The 19,923-nt window shown below is 57.9% G+C and overlaps 1 protein-coding gene and 2 long non-coding RNA genes across 3 annotated transcripts; 1 reads left to right on the top strand and 2 right to left on the bottom strand.

The window, feature by feature from the left end:
- Window positions 1-978, top strand: LOC148221632 (uncharacterized). Its single transcript, XR_015807667.1, has 2 exons — window positions 1-440; window positions 516-978. It is a non-coding gene; the product is annotated as an uncharacterized LOC148221632 (long non-coding RNA).
- An 11,397-nt stretch (window positions 979-12,375) lies between these two features.
- LOC148221631 (uncharacterized) lies at window positions 12,376-14,663 on the bottom strand. The gene is made up of 2 exons (XR_015807686.1): window positions 14,523-14,663; window positions 12,376-14,256 (listed from the first exon to the last, which is right to left on the bottom strand). It is a non-coding gene; the product is annotated as an uncharacterized LOC148221631 (long non-coding RNA).
- A 3,642-nt stretch (window positions 14,664-18,305) lies between these two features.
- On the bottom strand, window positions 18,306-19,448 carry CRYBA4 (crystallin beta A4). The gene is made up of 5 exons (XM_014874872.2): window positions 19,401-19,448; window positions 19,164-19,282; window positions 18,836-18,977; window positions 18,602-18,744; window positions 18,306-18,453 (listed from the first exon to the last, which is right to left on the bottom strand). Exons 1-5 carry the CDS (start codon window positions 19,437-19,439, stop codon window positions 18,306-18,308), a joined length of 591 nt encoding a protein of 196 aa, XP_014730358.2. The 5' UTR covers window positions 19,440-19,448.
- Between the last annotated feature and the right edge of the window lie 475 nt (window positions 19,449-19,923).

Below are 19,923 nucleotides of genomic sequence, written 5' to 3'. Positions count from 1 at the left end.
GGCAAGGCAGAGCAGCGGGGACTGTGTTGATGTGATGTCTGCAGCCCCGAGAGCCGGATGGCAGCCAAGGATTGCTGGGAATAGCACGCCGGGAGAAAGAACAGGATGTGGCTGGAGAAAGAGCACTTTTCCGGGACAAACATCCTTGTTCTGGCTCCTGGAGATAAGCACAGGAGAAGGAATTGGGTCGAGAAGCAGCATGGATGTAGGGGGGAAGACCTTTTTGCTCTCTGCAACTCCCTGGAAGGGAGTTGGAGCCATGTAGGGGTCAGGCTCTTCTCCCAAGCAACAAATGACAGGAGGAGAAGAGGAAACAGCCTCAGGAAGAATTTATTCATGGAAAAGGTGGTCAGGCATTGGAAGGGGGTGGTGGTGGTGTCGGTGTGCCCATCCCTGAAGGTGCTCAGAAAATGTGTTGGATGTGGCCCTTGGGGACACAGGTTAGTGGTGAGCAGGGTGATGGGCCTGGGCTGATGGTTGGATTTGATGGATTTGATGATCTTGATCTTTTCCAGGCACCTCAGCTCACAGGGACCCCCAGACTGGCACCTCTGGCCACCCCTGCTCATGGAAACACCCCAGACATCCCAGCTGGAACCATCTCCAGGAGCTGAAGCTTCTCCGGGATCTTGGGGCAATGTGATCCCTGTGCCAACAAGGATGCTTCCTCCGTGCCAAGCCTTCATCCTGTGAAAGGTCATCTCCATCAGGAGAGCCCTTAAACCAGCCTAAAAAGCCATTTCTTGCTCCTCAACTCCCCACCATGAGCATTATCCCTTAATTGCTGCATTTATCCAGACTTATTCTGTATATCTCCCAATAATGAGTATTTTAGAGATGTAATTATTGCTGTCATAAACGTAATAATGACAAAACAAGAATTGAAATAGTGGCAATGAGAATAATTCACCATTGCAATTAATACTGCCCCGCTTAGTTAATATGTCACTGCTTCCAATAAATGCTGTCATTATCCCATTACTAATTCCATGGTATAATAATTATTGAGGTCATAATTAAGTGTCTATAGTCATTGTGGGGTTGGGATGGGTGCAAGGATGCACGGAATTCACAGGATCTTCACTTTCCCAGGATGCCCAGGGGACAGCTGGGCATTCCAGGAAAACATGAACCATGGGATAGGATGGCAAGAGATTGGGAATTGCTGGATTAATTCTCAGCTTGACTGGTTGCTCCCAATGAATCTTTAAAGCACTTGGTGCTGCCAACATCATCAATTCTTCCATTTTTTTGCTTTTCTTGATATGAAAATATTGATATGATCCTTGTTGCTGCTCCACCCTTTTTCCCACCCTTTCCTTTCATCCCTCAGCCAAGTGCATTTCCTACCCAACGCAGGTACTTCACGTTAACTCAACTTTTACTGGAGCTCAACTCAATTTTCCTCAGATTAAATAAAATTTCCAAGTGTCACTCAGCAGCAAACGATCAGTGGGAAGGGGGTGGATTTTTCTAACCCTATCTCTGGTCCAATTACAATTTTTAATCTATATGTAGATAATGGTGAAGAAAACCCCTGTAGAAATGTCAGGAGTGAGGAGGTTATTAGCTGAGTTTTAATTACTGTCTATCATTCGGAGAAAACCACGGTGCCCTGAGAAATTGGGTGACAGCTCTGGCTGTAGGAATTTAGGTGGGTTTCAAAGGCAGGTGGGTTTCAGCAGAGGTGTTTGGGGGGGAGTTTGTCCTTCCAGGTGGGCAGCACCAATGCTAGAAGATTTTTTTAGGTCTCCTGTGACCTCCCCACCCTTGGAGGGTGCACTGGTCCCACACACAGCCCTGATGGCTGGGAAATCCTGGAATGGTCTGGGCTGGAAAGGGCCTTAAACTCATCCAGTTCCAGCCCCTTGCCATGGGCAGGGACACCTTCCACTACTCCAGGTTGCTCCAAGCCCCGTCCAACCTGGCCTTGAACACTTCCAGGGAATCCAGGGGCAGCCACAGCTTCACTGGGCACCCTGTGCCAGGGCCTCACCACCCTGACAGGGAAGGATTTTTTCCTAATGCCTGGAGTTGGAAGGGACCCACAAGGATCATCAATCCAGCTGCTGGCCCCGCTCAGGACACTCTCAAGAATTCCCTCAGCAGCACATGGAGAGCAGAGCCTGCAGTCAGAACATGGCACCAGAAGGGAAAACCCCACTGGACCTCAAATATCTTCCAGGTTTTATTCACCAAATTAAAGGTTAAATCCAGCTCTGTGGGTGCAGAGACCTGGCTGGGGCAGGAGCCCATTGCCAGGAGCACACAGGAGCTGTGCCCAGAGCTGGCACAGTGACTCCCCACTCCCTGTCCCCATCCCTGGGTGTCCCCTCCGAGCACAGGGTGAGTGTGGCCATGCCTGCAGCTCCAGACCCCGCTCCTCCACCTCCCAGGAGCTCTGGTGTAAATAACCAAGAGTTACAGGCTATGATCTGCCACCAGCTCTGCTCATGTGCCTCCTGCTGGGAATGATGTCTGTGTTAGAGCCGGCCCCGATGCCAGCAGAGATAATTCCACCCTGCAATGAGCTGTGATGGATACAGCCCTGTCAGGAGGGGTGATCCCCACAGCCCTGCCAGCCCCTGCCTGGGGACAGGAGTGTGGGAGGTGCTGGCTGGGGCTGGAGCATCCCCTGATATCCCACAGCAGCACTGGCAGCCTGGCCCCAGGCAAGGAGTGGAATGAGACGGGCTTCAAGATCCCTTCCAACCCTACCCAGTCTGGAATTCCGTGGTTCTGTGATTTATGAAAATCCCAGGGGCCAAGCACGCACTGGCACCTCATGCAGCCAGCACGGGTGGCTCAGCTGGTGCTCAGGAAGTCAAGAGCCCTCCAGGAATCACCCAGCCACAGCCTTCATGGCATTAAATCCCATTTTTCTCTAAATCCAACACAAATGACCACGTGCACGCTGCCCTGCCGCTCCCTCTGAGCCCCATGGGACAGCAAGTGCCCAGAGGGGTCAGGAACCTGCTGCCACCCGGCCACCTGCCATTGTCATGGAAATCCTGACGCCCTTCTGCGCTTCCTGAAATTAAAATGTGCCTCTGCTATAAGTTGTTATCAAAAATAGAAGCATTTTATCTATCTTTAGTGCAGAACACAGATTGCATGGAGACATTCAATTTGGAGTCAATTTAAATTTCAATTGTCTGTGAAATCTAAATCAATAGGCTATAGTTCAATGGTGCTTTAATAAAACAGGACATAACGGAGGAATCATTAGGGATTACATATGATAAGAGATGGAAAACTGTGTAATGGTGGAGGAGCCATTAGAGAATTACCTCAAGCATTTGCAAGTAAACCAACAGCCTCCTTCTCCTCCTGAGACTAACGAGAAGACTTAATTGTGCTGCAGCAGCTAAAAATACATCTCTGTCAGCCCTGGGATTGGTGGGTGGGTTACAGAGAAGCACAAGCACCAGGATGTTCCTTGGTGTGGGTAGGATGCCTCCAGCCCCTTCCTTCCTGTCCCCTTGTCCCCCTGCCCACCTTGCTGTGCTGTTCCCAGGCTGTGTCAGAGCTGTGATTCCCCCCTCACATTCCCCACAGTGTCATCACTGTCCCCGTTAGCAGGGAGGTAACGGGGGTCTGGGTAGCTCTGGACACCTGAGCAGGAGTTCCAGTGATGTATTTCCCCTGACTGATGTGGATGATCAATCACAGAGCAGCTCCCAAACAGCTTTGCTTAACTTTTATTTGCATTTAATAATAATGCTTAGCTCATTGTGAATTATCCCGATCAGACTGAAGAGGAGACTGGATTTCGTCAGCCTCAGCTTCCTGGATGAGGGAATCACCTGCACAGAAATGACATTCAGGGGTGTGCAAGGACTGAACCATCACACAGTATCCATCCCTGCAATCCTTCATCCCTGCAATCCCCATCCCTGCAATTCCCATCCCTCAATCCCCACCCCTCAATCCCCATCCCTGGAATCTCCATCCCCCCCAGGCAATGTGGGGCAGCTCCATGGCCTTGGGAAGACTCCAAGCTCCAGAGGCAGTGCTCTACAGGGCAGGGAAGGGCCAGATTTCCCTGTTTTACCCCAATCTGATAAGGAAAACCCCCCCAGTCCAAGATGAATAATTTCAATAACAAGTTAAGGGTGTTAGAAAAGTGTTTTTACAACCTTTGGTTAACCTGCAGTAACAGCTGGTGGAGTGCAGATAAATAAAACTATTCTGTGGAGGAGACAGGAAAAATTGGTTTGATTTTAAAGGACACTGCCTGGCTCCTGCAGTGCTGTGGCATCCCAGGAAATATTGCGTGGTGGCGGCTGCGCGTCGTGTTTAATACTCAGGGATGCAGCCATGAGAGCAATACATCTGCTGGCTCCTGACAGCTGCAAAGCTGGGCTGGGTTTTAACAGCAGCTTTTCTCTTGGAAGGAAAATTCTGGGAGGGATGTGGATGGAAAAAAATTTAAAAAAACAACTTTGGAATAGCCAGGATGCACGCAGCCAGGCAGGGATGAAGGGGTTTGGGTTCTTAGGGGCGCAGAGGGGGTTTGGGAGAGCCGCCACATTCTGTTCTTCCAGCCATCCCATCCTTCCCCCACCCTCTGGTACTGCCACCCACAACTACCACTGGAAATGCAAATAATCCCCATCACCCGTTTTGTAAGAAGAACTCCTGGCCCGGTTTGGAGCCAAAGAAATTCTTTTCTCCACCTGAAAATCCAAGTGTCTGACTGCTCAGCACTTCCAGCTTGCTGGGGAGGACCCGGGAGCCCACTAAAGAGGAGGCTTTCAGCCTCGCCATTAAGAATTCCAAGAGATCCGCTGGGCAGCATGGAAATGCAAGAAATACTACAATGCCAGTGCTAAAACCTAATGAGAAATGGAACAAGCTGAGACAGAAGCTTAACAAGAAATACTGGACAAGTCCCCTAAGAAAAACTACAGGCAGCAGCAGCAAGGAGCTGCCAGTCGGCTCTGCAGCTGTATTGATCCAGGCCAGAGAAATAGGGGGAGGCCTTTGGAAAGTAGATAAACAGGGAGATATACAGCAGGAGAGGGCCAGAACTGATGAAAACAGGAGAAAATGCAGCTTAAATCAAAGGGCAAATACACGGAAAGAGAAAAGGCAATAGGATTTGTGTTCATGGCTAAAGAGGAGAGTTGTGGGGCGGTGATCTGCCCTGGGTAATTGAAAAGAAATGGAAAATGGAGCTCAGGATAAATATTTTCTTCAGAGAAAGTGGGCTGAAAGCTTGAAATAAGCCATTATTAATATCAGCCTGAATCTGGGGAGAATATGCAGGGAGGAGGGGGCTGTGGGTGAGGGATGTGAAGGTGAGGGATCAGGGTGTAGAATGGCTTCTACCTTCCCAAGGTGCCCCCGCTCTGAGCTGGGCTGGGGCCAGGTGGGAAGGTCTCCTCTGGCTGGGCACAAGGCTGAGGATCTCCTTCCTCACCTGCTCAAGAGCAGTGGCCTCATGCCCCTGCCCCAGCTTGTGTGCACAGCTCCTTGCCTGCCCTGCAGCTCAGGGCATCCTCCACAGCAGCTCCTGGGGCTGGGATGGCGTGGGACAGGGATGGTGTGGGAAGGGATGGTGTGGGGCAGGGATGGTGTAGGACAAGGATGGTGTAGCGATGGGATGGTGTGGGAAGAGATGGAGCAGGGAAGGGATGATCAAGGACAGTGCGGGATAGGGATGATGTAGGACAGGGATGATGTAGGACCAGGATGGTGCAGGGCTGGGATGGTGTAGGGTAGGGATGGGATGGTGCAGGGCTGGGATCTTGTGCAGCAGGCCCACAGGATCCTCTACCCACCCTGGGGCAGGAGATGGGCACACAGCCTGGTCTCTGACCCCTCTAGCCATGCAGGGAGACACTGCTGGCTCTGGACACTGAACCAGACCCCAAGGCTGGGTTGCAGGGCTCAGGACCGAGTGGAGGATCCCTGTCCCTCATTCAGGGACACACAGGGCCAGGGGACATAGTGCCAGCAGCTGCGTCCTCCAGCTCCCAGCCCCTGGTGGCACCAAGCAGGGAGCCTGTACACAAATTCTCCACCTCCTGTCTACTAAATCTCCCCTGTCTGTGCCTGCTGCAAGACACTCTCTCCAGCGGGCAGGAAATACGGGCTGGATGCTGGAATTTGCAGCCACCCAGCTCTGATCAGCACCAGGCAGGGCAGGGGGCTCAGTGCAGGGGTGAGGGGGCATGGCACAGGGGCTGGGCACTCAGCCTGGCACCTTGCACACCTTTCCCAGGAGAAGGGGACGCAGCCAGCCCTGCCTGCTGTCCCAAGGATGGAGCTCCCATCCCACCCGGCTGTATCCAGAGGGTTCTGAGCCCCAGCTGGGCTGGGTCTGGCTGATGGAGGCTCTTGACATCCCAGAGGGTGCAGCCCATCCATCCCTATCCCAGAAGAGGTTTTGGGGGTGTCTGAGCAGCCACCCCCGCCGGGGGTCTGTGTACCAGGAGGGATGCATCCCTCAGGCCCCTCAGCTCTCCATCCCTGTGCACGGTTGCCATGGCAATGAGGGATGAAGGCTCCCTCGCTCCCTGGCGTTCCTCCGCATGGCCACGGCCGCTGCTGAAACACTCGTCAGAGTTAATTGCCACGGAGCCACCCCGGTGCTCTGTGTCAAGTGTCGTTCCCAGCCCGTGGCTTGTCCTCCGTGGCACTGAACTGTCCCCGGCACTGTGGGGTGTCCCCAAACCTCGCCCAGACCAGAGCCAACATCATCAGGCCGGTCCCATCACCCCTAAACATCACCAGACCTCCACGCACTCGCTTCCAGAGAGCCGAGGCATTTCCCACATCTAAAAAAAAAAAAGTAATTAAATGGAAAGGTCGTTCTTATTTATTCTTTTGTTACACAACCCCCGAGCTACCAAATAGCGAAATTAAGTCTTGGAGTGTTTAATGAAGGATCAGGGAAAACAGCTCATCAGTTCAAACAGCCGTTCCCGGTTCAAAAGCACCACACGGAGCGGGGCTGCTCCGCTGGGCACTGCGGGGACACCCGGGAATCTGCCCCGGGCACCGGGCAGGGCTGGGCACCGGCAGCGCCGCGGCCGTAGCCCGGTGCGTTCCCTCTTACACTCACAGGGGAAGGATTTTTTTTAATAGGGCCCCATGGAGACATCAGAGCAATTTTCAAGGAGGTTTGAAGCCACCGGGAAGCTTATTAGATCCGTTCTGCAGAGTTAATTTGATGTTGGTAATCAGCGAGCAAGTTAAGCAGTTAAGGAGATGGAGGCTGCTGAAGGGTTGGGCTGTTTAGCCGCCTTGTAAGCAGTGGTTACTAATGAGAGGCTCATGAATAGGGATGAGGGATGATTACAGCGTGGAAAGGGCAGTCGGCAAACCATAAACCTAATTTTAATCTTTTTATTATCAAAGTCACGTTATTAATAATAGACTTTACCTTGAGACCGAGCTGCGTCAGGCAATTCCTGTGCCCAGCACCAGGATCCAGGAGGGGACAAGGATGGGAACCACCATGATGTGATGAACCCCCGTGATTTGGGACCTCTTCCATCAGCACAGGATGGACCGCCAGAGACCCCCCCTCCCCACCCTCCTTCCCGGGCTGGTGCTTGGGCAGGGCACAAGGAGCCAAACATTGAGAGCTTCCCTGTCCCTCTCCTTGCCCCAAGCACAGCAGCCCTGTCCCACCAGCCACAAGTCACTGCCACCATAGCAGTGGCACATCACAGCTGGGCACTGTCCCTCAGTCCTGAAGAAGGACAGTCCTAATTGTCTCCATGTCTAATTAATTGTAATTATTTTCTTATGGCACCACTGATACGGGCACTAGTGTAACGAGGCAGCAGCTCCTGTGTGAAATGCTGAAGCAAGGGATGTAGAACATGTTAAAAGATATTAATCTACAAATGAAAATGATTTTAATTGGATTCTGCTTTTGGGGTCGGGTCACTGCTCCATTTTCAATCAGAGTTGTCCAGTCAGCAAAGCAGCAGCACAGCCCTTTCATAGGGAAACAGCGAGTGGCTCGCAGAGGTTAATAGGAATGTTGGAAAATAAATAGGTTATTGATTGATAATAACAATAAGCTGACTCCAGTCCTACCTTGGTGACCTTCCCTCACCCAACTTAGAGAAAACTCAGTTAGCATCTAATTATGGATCGCCTCACAATCCCACATATTAATGAGAGTGAGGCAGCACGGGCCTGGAGCTGTTCCCAGTGGAGAGAAGGGCCCAAACATGGTTGATCCTAGAGAAATCAGGATCCGTAACCCCTTGGCATTCCATGGAATCCCAGAATGGTTTGGGTTGGAAAGGACCTTAAAGCCCATTCATTGCCATCCCTGCCATGGGCAGGGACACCTTCCACTGTCCCAGGTCACTCCAAGCCCCATCCAACCTGGCCTTGGACACTTCCAGGGATGGGACAGACACAGCCAGGGCTTCACCACCCTCACAGGGAAGAATTTTTCCCTGATATTCAATCTAAACCTGCTCTGTGTCAGCTGAAAGCTTTATCCTGGTGCCCAACCAAGCCCCAGCCCCTGCCTTGTTCTGCAGGGTGGAAGAGGGAAGGAGGAGCTCTGTAACTGATACTTTAATTGCTTCAAGACGTGCCAGGATGTCCTGCCTTCAGCTCCAGCTTCACTCAGTGTTCCACATGTGACTCTTGGCTCTGCTTGCTGCAAGATATGGGATACACAGATCTAGCTGGGAGAAAAGAGAGTTGCAGACGATGGGCACGGATGGAGTTAAGGAGGCTTTTCCTTGCCCAAGGTGACGCTGCCTGCCCAGGGTACCTGTTCACCCGGCCCGCAGGGAGATGCTGGCAGGGTGTGACAAAGGTGATGCCCACAGTTAGCGAGTTTTCCCACTTAAGGTGGACCAGCTGTGTCCCTGTGACGTGCTGGGGACAGCAAACACATTATGCTTCCCAGGATAAAGCTCCAGGATCTGAGAAAAACCTGGATAAGGTGACTGTGGTGAGCACAGCTGCATTTGCCTCCTGGCTGAAAGGGAGGGAGGGGAGAATGGAGGATATGTGGGGTTTTTAATGTCCTATTTGTAGAAGCGGGAACGGAGACACTGAAGCTCACCGTGCAGTGCGGGCAGAGCTGTGGACACAGACCTGCCCCTGGGCTGGCTCCCTGCCCGCTTCCCTGGCTCCCTCGGCAGCTCCATGGCCAGCACTGGGGCATTTGGGAAAGGTACTCGGGACATTCACAATCCCTCTGGCAAAGCCCTTCCCGCAGGGCCCCTCTGTGGCAAAGCCCCGCGCCCCGCAAAACGCCCCGGATCCATTTCACAGAACCGCGGCGCAATTTGATATAAAAGAGCATCATTTCTCCTGCTCCTACACATTCCCTGTCAACACGGGCTGGGGCCACTGTCTGTGACACAAAATGCTGGGAAAATAAACAGGGTAGTCTGGCTGCTGTCCTCCCGCTCCGCCGGGACCAGCCGGGAGGGGACGGAGCCGGGACCCCTCCCCACAGCCGGGGATATCCAGCCTCCCCCTCCGGAGAAAGGCAGGCAGGAGCCGTGTCCTGCTCACCGTGACCATCGTGTCCAGGCTGGAATCGCAGAATCGTGAAACGGTTTGTGGCGGAAGGTGCTTAAAGCTCATTGACTCCATTTCCCGGCCATGAGCAGGAGGGACACCTTCCTTCCACTATTCCAGATTGCTCCAAGCCCGTCTAGCCTGGCTTTGGACACTTCCAGGAACACGGCCGGGCCACGGCTTTCCTGGAACACGAGCTCCACCTGCCGCCTCCCTCCGAGCCCGGCCCGGTACCGGCGAGTGCCCCGAGCCCCCCGAGCCCCCGCAGCCCCCGCTCCCCGCGGCTCCCCCCTCCGACCCCTGGGACTGCGGGCTCGGTTCCGGCTGAGAGGCAGCCTGGGCTCCGTGTCCTCCCTGCGATGGCACCGAGCCCCCAGAGCCACGAGCCGGGTGTGCCCGCCCTCCTGCGCCCCGCGGGACCCTGCCCGGCACGCAGCCCCTTCTCCCCACCGCCCACCCAGGCCCCCTCCGGTCCTGCCACACCCCCGGTGAGCCCAGTCCCTTAGCAGGATGCCAAAGTGTCCCCAGTGAGAATGCCCCCCCGCACCCCCATGGCAGCTGGGGCACCCCCAGCCCAGCCTCACACAGCCCCCCAACTGCACAAAGACAGAAGACAGCGAGGTGGTTGCACACTTGCCATGTTCACAGTAGACATTACAGGCAGTGGGGACATCCTCGGGGCTGTGGGAACATCCTCGGGGCTCTGGTGACTTATGGGACTCCTGGTCAGTGCCCAGCCTCACCGTGGCTGTGCCCGCAGAGCAGGGGCAGCCCTGACCAGCTTGGGCTGGAGCATCCTGGGCAGGGCAGTGTACCCAGGGACCTCTGCCCGTATCACTGCGGGGGTGCCCTGGCCCCACGTCCACCACCACAGCTGAAGGGGGGTCTGCACATTTTGCCCCTCTCCAGACAGCTCTGAGGACACCAGCAAAGAGGGATGGACAGACAGAGAGATCGACTCCTGCCAGCCACGGGAACTGGGGAGCAGGGGCAGGGACCTCTGAGGTGCAGGAGCAGGACAAAGGAGCAACCAAGTTGTTTGGTGGAGCCTTTCTGCCCTCCTGCCCTGCTCTGAGGAAGGAGCAGCCACCCACGGGCACTGGTGGCCTGTCCCCACCGAGGGACCTGTGCAGGGTGACACTTGCCAAGTGAATCCTCTGGGCCATGGAGGTGACTTTGTGGTCCCACAGCTCCCCCGGGTGACCGGCCTGGGGAGGTCCCCCTGTGCACAGCAGGGCTGCTCTGGAGCAGAAAGGGGGGTCTGTGGGGCAGGGAGGAGAGTTCCTCACAGTGATGGGCTCTGACAACTCCAGCCCAGGGCTTGTGATGCTCCTGTCCTGGGCAGGAGCCCTGAACCCACCCACCCCTGGCCTGGCTTGTTCTCCTGTCCCATTCCTGTCCCTGTGCTCCCCACTCTCCCCTGTCTCCCCCTTCCATCAAACACAGGAGCTCCAGCCCAAAAACCCATCCTGGTGCCAGCCGTGAGGAGGAAGGGCAGTTGGGGATTAGTGGGATAAGGTGGAGGTTGGACAGAAACAGAGCTAAGTGGGGAGGGGACCCCCATCAGCCTGAGAGAGACCCCCCAGCTAAAGGAGCAGGCTGGGGTTAGTGCAGAGCAGGGATGCCCAGGGGAGGTGGCAGTGCCATGGGGCCACCCAGGAGACTCCATCCAGCTCTGCCTTCCAGTGCAGAGCTGCTGTGGGGGGACAGTGACATCAGCCAGTGACAGCAGCTGGTCAGGAAGCCCTGGACATGGGAGCAGTGAGCACAAGGCAAAGCCAAGAGAGAGCAGCCAGAGCTGGGCCCTGCCTGGATCTCCTCTCCAGACAGAGCTGACCTCAGGTTGAGGGGTGCCGTGTCCCCCCAACAGCCACAGTCTGGGATGAGCCAGCCTGTCCCTGCCAGCAGCACAGGGCCACCATCCTCTGCTGGCACACAGAGCTTGGCTCTGTCCCACTGGTCATGGCAGCCCTGAACACTGTCAGTGCCTTGCCATGTGCCAAACACACACCAGCGGGCCAGAGCCTGGATCCTTCACCCTGCCAGGATCCCTGCAGAGGCCAGGGACATTCATCTGGCTGACAGACAGACAGACAGAAAGCTAAGCTGTGCTGTGCCCCCATCACCTGATGGCAGAGCCTGCTGTGACACCCACTGCCCACCCCTGCCTTGGCTGGGGACCCTGCAGGTACCAACCCATGGTGATGCAGAGCTGAGTTAGTCAGGGCCACGCTGCCAGCAGAGGCTTCCACATGCACCAGGCACAAGATAAACTGTGGAGAGACAAAGGGGGTGAAGAGAGGAGCCCAGGAGCACCAATGCTGGGAGCAGCACGAGAACATTCCCCATGACAGGTGACCCAGGGCCTCAGGAGAGCCCCAAGCTCAGGCTCATGGCAAAAGCTTCACTCTGTGGCTAAATCTCTTTGCAAACTGGGTTTGCTGGGCCTCTACAGCCATTACTGGTCATTATTAATGGGTTTGTACTGTCCTATTGCCACTCAGCCTCTTTTCCTCATTGTGCCACGTGAAATTTGTTGGAAAAAGGGCCAAGAAGGAAATATTCCAAGTGCCCCAGCCTAAGCATCTTCTTTCCCATGGTACCAAATGGGAGCCAGGGATGCTCAGCAGCACGGAAAATCGGGTGCTGCAGGTGAGTAAGTCCAGGAGGAGCCACCGTCACTTGTCATGGCAAACAGCACCCGAGAGGCAAAGTGCAAAGAGAATTGTTAGTAGCAAGAGTGAAACAGTCAGGGAGGATTAGTACAGTAGGAACAGAAGTACAGGTTAGTAACGAAGCAGGGCACTGGTCTGCCTTAGAGGACACACACACTGGAAGAGAAATGAAGAGAAAAGCAGCAATGGTTAGTTTGTTTAATTCAGTTCAGGAATGTGTTAGTAACAGAGATCTACTGGCTTAAAAAGGAACTGAAAAGCTTCTGCTGATAAAACCGTTTTAGGCTCCTAGTCAGCAACAGGCTCCACAGGCAGAGCTGGGCAGGGCGTGTGGGGAGAAACCCTCTCCTCGTGGTGCCGAGGGCTGCCCAGGATTGGGGATGCTGGTCCCCTCTGCTGCCCAGATTTGGGGATGCTGGTCCCCTCTCCTGCCCGGGACTTGGGCAGCCAAATTATCTCTCCTGCCCTCAGCCAGGGCTGTCCCTGCCTGTCCCTGCCTGTGCAGCCTGGCACCAACACCTGGCATTTCCAAACCCCTTTTCCAGCTTTTCTGTTCCCCTTTAAAGGCAGCTCTGCTGCCGTGGTTAGTGGGTGCGAGGCAGGGCTGCTGTGGGTTAGTAGGGCATGCTCTGGACTGGTTAGTGGGTTAGTCCATGTGCCAGGGGCCGTGCCAGCCCCAGGGAGGGCACAGGGGTCCCAGCAGGTTAGTAGGTTAATATTGGCAGCATGCAGAGCCAGGCCTGTCAGCAGCAGGGCTCTGGCTCACAAGAGCAGGAGGCGTTTTTGGGCTTTGACACTTGGGAAGGTGTTAGTGGAGGGTTTAGCTGGTGAAACAGGACCTGTCTCTGAATGAAATGCTCAGCAGGCATCTGCCCCTCTGATCCCTGCCAGAGAGGTACCAAAGGCCCCAGCAGTGAGTGTCCCATCACAATATGTACTTCCCATCCCCAGGAAAGGTGAGAGACAGGATGCATGGAGGACACAGTCCCAGCACTGCCTAAAGGACTCTAAAGGAGCTGGAAGAAACAGAGAAGGAGAGGGTGAAAGAATCACTGGCAGTGTCTGGGGTAAGGCTCCAGCAGAGACCACGACAGCTGCTCCAGGTCTGCACCAAGATCCCACTGCACCTGCAGGAAGGAGGAGGTCCAGCAGGGAAAACCGCCATGGAGCAGAGGAAATGTGGCCCACAGCTCACATACCTCCCCACTGGAAGCTGCCTCTCCATGGGGCTGAGCAGTGCTCCAAGGGCTGCAGGTACACTGTGCCCCAAAATACAGGGCTGGGATGGGGCACCCAGAAAAGTCTCTGCCCCGTGTCCTTTGGGTCACCGCCTCCCACAGCATGAGCTCCTCTAGTTTGGACTTCAAGGTTGTGACACCTGCCATGAGCTGTGTCTGCCCTCAGCCCCCAGCCCACTGCCCCCCCTGCCCTTCTGCCTGTGTGGGGCCGTGGGCCTGAGTGGCTGCTTGGTGAGGACATGGGGACAGCTCACGGGGCCACTGCAGAGGCCACAGGAGGATTCACTGCCCATGTTCGTCTCTGGGATGCTCCACAAACTGAGTGTTTCTCCAAGGGGAGCAGAGACAGGGTCCTGCCAAGACATGGCACCTCCAGAGCAGAAAACACCAGGACTCCACCAAGAGAAGGAAGGGCAGGATGGGTGGGGATAGGGTCACTTTGGGCTCTGGCCATGGTGTCACCATGAGGAGCTGGCACAGCTCTGCCTCCACTCCCTTTTCCTTCTCCCTCCTCCTACACTGTGCTCAGGGAAGGGGACAGGCCTGGCGGGGAGCAGCGGGAGGCAAGGACACCCCAGCACCTTGCAGGGAAACTGTGTGCCCCGTGTCCTCAGGTGTCACCACCGCAGTCTCCTGGGCTGTGTCCCCCGCAGTGGCCGGGCTCGTGGCTCCACGCCATGGCAGTGGGTACCAGGGTGCTCTGCTGGGGCCAGCCTGGCTCTGGCATCATGTGGTGGTCCTGATGATAACTCCTGAGCCCGGCTCCCTCCTCGATATGGTCAGTCTGGCCAGGCAGGAGCTGGGGCCGTGCCCCTGGGGTGGTGGCACTGAGGAGCAGAGATGCTGTGAGACCCTGGGCTGTGGCAGCCGCCCCCTCCCCACTGCTGGGCACACGTGGGTGACACGTCCTCTCATGCAGGTGGCCCTGGGGATGGTGTGAACCCCTGCACCTCACTGGGGCCTGGGAAGAACCCTCCAGGACATGGGGCCCTGAAGAGGAAGGCTGGTCCCGACTGCCCAGCACCCTCCCTGCTCACGAGGGGTGGAAGAGCATGGGACTGGCATTAGCTGTGTCCCTTCCCCAGAGTCCTACCTGTGGTCACCAGCTACAGGAGTGCTGTGCAATGTCCCCTGTTCCTCGTGGCTCTGTGCTGTAGAGGCAGCGAGGGGACTGTGTGAACAGACCTCAGGTCAGTCATTAGCAGCTGCAAAAGAAACAACCAACGCAGCAAGGGAGAGAAACAGGGCACCGTCCTCAGGCACAGCCCAGCCGAGCTGGTAGGAGACTGGCACAGGAGGGTTGGGCACGGACCTTCCTGTCCCTGTCCCCTTGCAGAATGGAGGAGCTGAGCCAGGCACACAGGGGGGCATCAAAACCACCACACCAGAAATGGTGGCAATGCCCCAAACTCTCCCTACCTGTCCTCACACTGGAGGCAGGACTGATTGCCTCTGTCACTGCCATTTCTGCTGTCACCTCTGCCCCTGCCCCTGCTGTGTGGTAAAGCTGAGTCACTGGGACCCTGCAGTTCCGCAGGCACTGGTTAAACTGGGGCTACTGGCGATCACAGCCACACTGCAGTGCAGCTCCATCTCCTCGGGGATTTGGGGACACGTGGCCGGTGCCAGCATCCAGCCCGGCCTGTGGCCTGCCCTGCTCCTGCCCTGCTCCTGCCCTGCCCTGCCCTGCTCCCCTGGGCAAACCAGGGCGGCAGCGGGTCCCGGGGCAGCGGGGCCGTGATGACTCTGCGGTTCAGCTGCGGAGCCGCTCCTGCTTCCCACGGCTCATTGTCACCGCACTGACGGCAGGACAGTCCCTCCCCTGGGGACAGCACGTCCAGGCGGCATTTGCAACCCAGCTGCGGTGGGGGCGAGCAGCGGGAATGAGCATCTGGCAAATGGGTCCCCTGCCTGGAGCCGAGCGGGAGGTGCCTGTGGTGGGGCAGGAGGGACGTGATGGCAGCAGGAAGGCCTCTCTGGCCTGGGAATGAAGCACATCCCAGGGGACAGGGAGGGAAAAGCAATTTTGTGCAGACAGGACTCACCCAAACACTCTTCTTGGGCGTGAGCTTGAGCTGCCTCTGCCACACGCGTGGGTGGCACATAGAGTGGCCCTGGGGAGCTGGACTCCGGAATTAAATGGACACTAAACCCCTTCCTCGAGTGAGGAGGGAGGGAGAGGAGCACAAGCTCCGCTGCAGGCAGGAAGATGAGGGCACAGCAGGCACAGCACTGGAGAGATCTGGAGAGGTGCCAGAGGGATGATCTCTGGGATGTGGCACCCGGGCACCCCGATCACATCCCAGCGGGGTGGGCAGACACCCCAGCCCTGTGCCCTGGCAGCGCTGCCCGACCCTCGCTGCCATGCAGCAGAGCCCAGGCTGTGGCACAGCCCAGGCTCGGTGCTGCTGCAGTGGTGCCAGCGCTGCTGCCTTTGTGTGCAGCTCTGGGGCTGGGCAGCCCGGCAGAAAGGGGGTGTGAGGGTGTGAAACGCTCCTTACAAACCCACAACGCCTGAAAATCTGATTATTTCTGGGCTCCCCCTGGCTCGCCAGGCAGGACCTACCCGCACACACAAAAGACTGCGAGACAATGAGGGAGAGAAAATGGCTCCTCAAGAAGAGCATCTGCCAGGTTAACTCTGAGGGGAAGGAAGGGCTGTGCTGTGCCCTGGGGCTGCTGGCCCCAGCCTCGCCTCTAACCCCTGCCTATGATCATCAGCTTTAGGAGAAAATGGGGGCTTCGAGACAATGCAATAAAACAGCATTTTGAAAATCAGGCAAGAATCCATTTACCTGACAGAAGCCCTATTCTTGATGAGGATTCTGGAAAAAAAAATACAAACAAGCGGCGCAGGAGTTAGTTCTGGTTTGGGCCGGGGGCTGCAAGCGGTGTCGGGGGGGGGTGTGGGCAGGATGTCCAGTGCTGCCTCCGGACCGGGATCGCCCTCCGGGCCGGGATATGGCCGGGATGCGCGGCTGCTCCTGCCCTAACAAAGGGAGGGGGCCCGGGCAGCCCCGGCCTGGCACTCCCAGGGAAGGAGGGTGGTCGCGTGCCGAAGGCGGGGGTCTCTCGTGGGATTATTTATAACCAGGGAATAATATATCGAGAAGCGGGGTAATTTTTGGGCGAGGAGAGGAGGCAGCAGCCGCGTCCCCCGGCTCCGCACCTCCCGGAGCGATGCCCGCAGCACCCCCGAGTTCCGGGGTGACATCGCCCCCCGCTCCGGCCCGGAGGTGGGGGTGGCCCCCGGGCTCCCCAGACCCCACCGGCGTCCCATCCCCGTCCGCAGCGAGCGGAGCCATGTCCGCGGTGCTTTACCTGCTCCCGGGGGGCCGGGCTGGGGCTGGGGGGGCGCCGGTTCCGATCGCTCCTGCCCGCCGCGCCGCTCCTTTGTGCTGGAGCTTTCCGAGAGCATCCCTGAGGAAGAGGCGGCCAAGCAAACTCCTCCTCCAGCAGCCCCCGGCCCCCCCGGCCCTACCTTCGGCGCAGGAGGATGCTGCAACTCGCATTAAATTTTAATGCTGGAAATGCGGCCGAGTCACCTTTTCCTCGCACCGCTCCCGCATCATTCCCAGCACCGCTCCCGCACCGCTCCCGCATCATTCCCAGCACCGCTCCCGCACCGCTCCCGCATCATTCCCAGCACCGCTCCCGCATCGCTCCCCGCACCGCTCCCGCTTTGCCACGGCAGCCGCTGCAAAAGCCACTGTCACTCCCTGCCAGGACATCGTCACAGGCACCCCACAGCCATGGGTGTGACCCAGGGGACACGGGACAAGGGGTGCTGGGCAGGGGCTGTCGGGCACACCCCTGAGGACACGGTGGGCAGGATGCGGCCGGGCTCGGTGGGGACCGATGGCAGACAAACCAGCCCGGCTTGGGGACACAGCCCAGTCCGGGGACAACCCTCTATGACGGGAACAGCTCCCCTCCCGTCCGGGGCTTGTGACAGCCCCTCCGCAGCGCTGAGCAGCTGCTGGGCTCCCGCATTGTTCTCTCCAAGTCCCCGCCAGGTCCCCGGGGGCTCTTGGTCTCGCCGCCAGCTGCCCACCGTGCCTGGCCATGTGCTGGCCCCGCTCCCGGACCCTGCGTCCCCCCAGGGCTCTGGAGCTGCGCAGGGACAGGGGGATGCCCAGGATGGGGGTCTAGCCCAGCTGTGGCTGTGGAGGTGACGGGAAGCTCTGCTCCTCGGATCTCTCTGGCCCCGGTCGGGTTTACCCTGGGGCGCAGGAGGGTTTCACTCAGCCCATCGCAAAACACTTTGTTTCTTCTTCTATTTCGCCTTTTTAATTGTGATTTCCTGCGGAGAGAATCCCTTGCTGGGCAGCATTTCCTCCACTGGTGGCCTTGCTGCTGCAAATGTCATGGATGGGACATTTTCAACACATCAAAACTTTTCTCCAGAGCTCTTCTGAAATGAGGAATTTTTCCAGACCAGCCTTTCCCTGCTGCATTTCCAGCTTTGGCTGCACGAGTGTGTGCGGGAGTGAGGAATGGGTGCCGGGATAGGCGAAGGGGTGTGTACAGGTGTGTGAGAGTGCTGGGATGGGTACAGGGTGTGCACGGATGCAGGGAGAGGTGGGCACTTGCTTGATCTTGCAGCTCCTTTCAGCCCCTGGCAGGTGCTGTGGGGTAGTGGGGATATGGGGGTCCTGCAGAGCCCCTGCAACTGCATCCAGGCAGAAAAATTCCCCTCCATCTCATCCCTACCCCTGCAGAGCGCCGCTCTGCCCCCGAGAGTGGCATCACTCCCGGCCACGCATCCCCATGTCCCTCATCCCCAACTTCCAGCGCCGCCTTGGACAATTGAGCCTTTATTGAGCTTTGTCCCCGCCGCCCCGCGGGACAGACGGACGGTGCTGCGGCACCGCGGTCACTGCTGGACCCTGCGGATGGACTGGACCTGGCCCGTCTGCGCGTGGGACCCCCACTCCCGCACGTGCTTGTACTCGCCCGCAGGGCTGTCGCTCTCCAGGAGGTACTGGAAGCCCCGGTACCCCGGGTACTGCGAGCAGACCCACCTGCGACAGAGCAGAGAGCGGCGGTGGCTCGGGGCTGGCGGCACCGCGGAGCCCCGGGCAGGGGGAGGGTCCCGGCAGCTGCCAGAGCATCCTCGGCTCTGCTGCGTGCCCCGGTGGTCCCGGCAGGCTGCAAGCCCCGGGTACTCACGCTCCGGAGAGGACAAGGAAGGAGCCCACGGTGCTGCTGCCCCAGCCCAGGGCGGGCAGCGAGGGGCAATCGTCGTTCATCTCTGCCCGCTTGCCCTGGAAGTTATCCTGCTCAAAGAGCATCAACCTGCTCCGTCCGTGGTCCTGCGGCCGAGACGGGCACGGCTTTGGCGCTGCCACCCTGTCCGTGGCCAGCGGTGGGCTCCGCGGGGCGAGCCGGGGCGGGGGCACTCACGGCGCAGGCGATGGGGCGGAAGGAGCACATCCTCTCCACGTGGTAGGCATTGCTGCCGCTCCACGCCTCCCAGCACGGGTACTCGCCACGCTCCAGCACGAACTGCTGCCCCTGGAAGCCGCAGTGCTCGAAGCCTGCCCACCTGCCGGGGCGGGAGGGGTGAGACCCCCGGTGTGCCCACCGCCCCACTCAACTCACAGCCGGGCAGGGCCCAGAGGAGGCAGCTCGGACAGCAAAAGGCACTGGAGGCCTCCATCCTCCAACCCCCCTGCTATCTGTGGGGTCCCGCAGCACCGTGGGGTGGCAGTGCCCCGGGACCCCCACTCACGCCCCGCTCTCGATCTTGCAGGAGCGGACGGTGCTGAAGCCGTGCTCCAGGGTGCTGTAGCAGTCAGTGGTGAACTCGTGCTTCTTGCCCTGGAAGAAAGGCTCATCCCACACCACGATCTGGGGGGAATAGAGGGAGTCAGAGGGCTCTGGGGGTGTCGAGGCCCCGAGCAGATATTGCAGCCCCATTCCTGGGCGTTCACAGGGCATGGTGCTGCTCCTGCCCAAGCTCCCCTACCTTCCAGAGACCAGAGGATTTCTTGCAGCGGTGGGTCATGGTGGCCCTGTCAGAGCACAGGGGAAGGGGAGAGTTAAAGCTGCCTCTCTGCCCGCATGAAAATGACCTCAGGAGCCCACGCACATCCCTTCAGCAGCAGTGTGGGGGACAACAAGGGGTTTGCTCCATGCTGGAGCAGATGAAGAGCTCTGTGGCTCTCCCTGCCTGGCTGGAGCTGCCATCAGGGCCATGTAGAGCAGCGGGCACCTGGCCCAGTGGGCACCTGGCCCTGGCAGACATCCCTGCCCGTGCCCAGGGAAACTCCTCCTCCCACTGGCAGCTCCCTGAGCCAAAGCCCCGGTGCTGACAGCCGGTGCTGGCGGGGCAGTGCTGAGCCGGGAGCGCTGCGGAGGCGGCTGCGTGCCCACACTGAGCATCAAACACCCTGACACTGCCACAGGCAGGGACAGCCCCCGATCCCCCGATCCCAAACCCCCACCATAGCTCCCGGTGCAGAGGAGAGCTCTGGCCCTGGATCTTGGAT

This window comes from Sturnus vulgaris, chromosome 19, assembly GCF_052056855.1.
Source record: "Sturnus vulgaris isolate bStuVul1 chromosome 19, bStuVul1.hap1, whole genome shotgun sequence".
Lineage (NCBI taxonomy): Eukaryota > Metazoa > Chordata > Aves > Passeriformes > Sturnidae > Sturnus > Sturnus vulgaris.
Note: the sequence above shows the minus strand (reverse complement) of the source record. Positions and strands in the feature narration are given on the sequence as shown.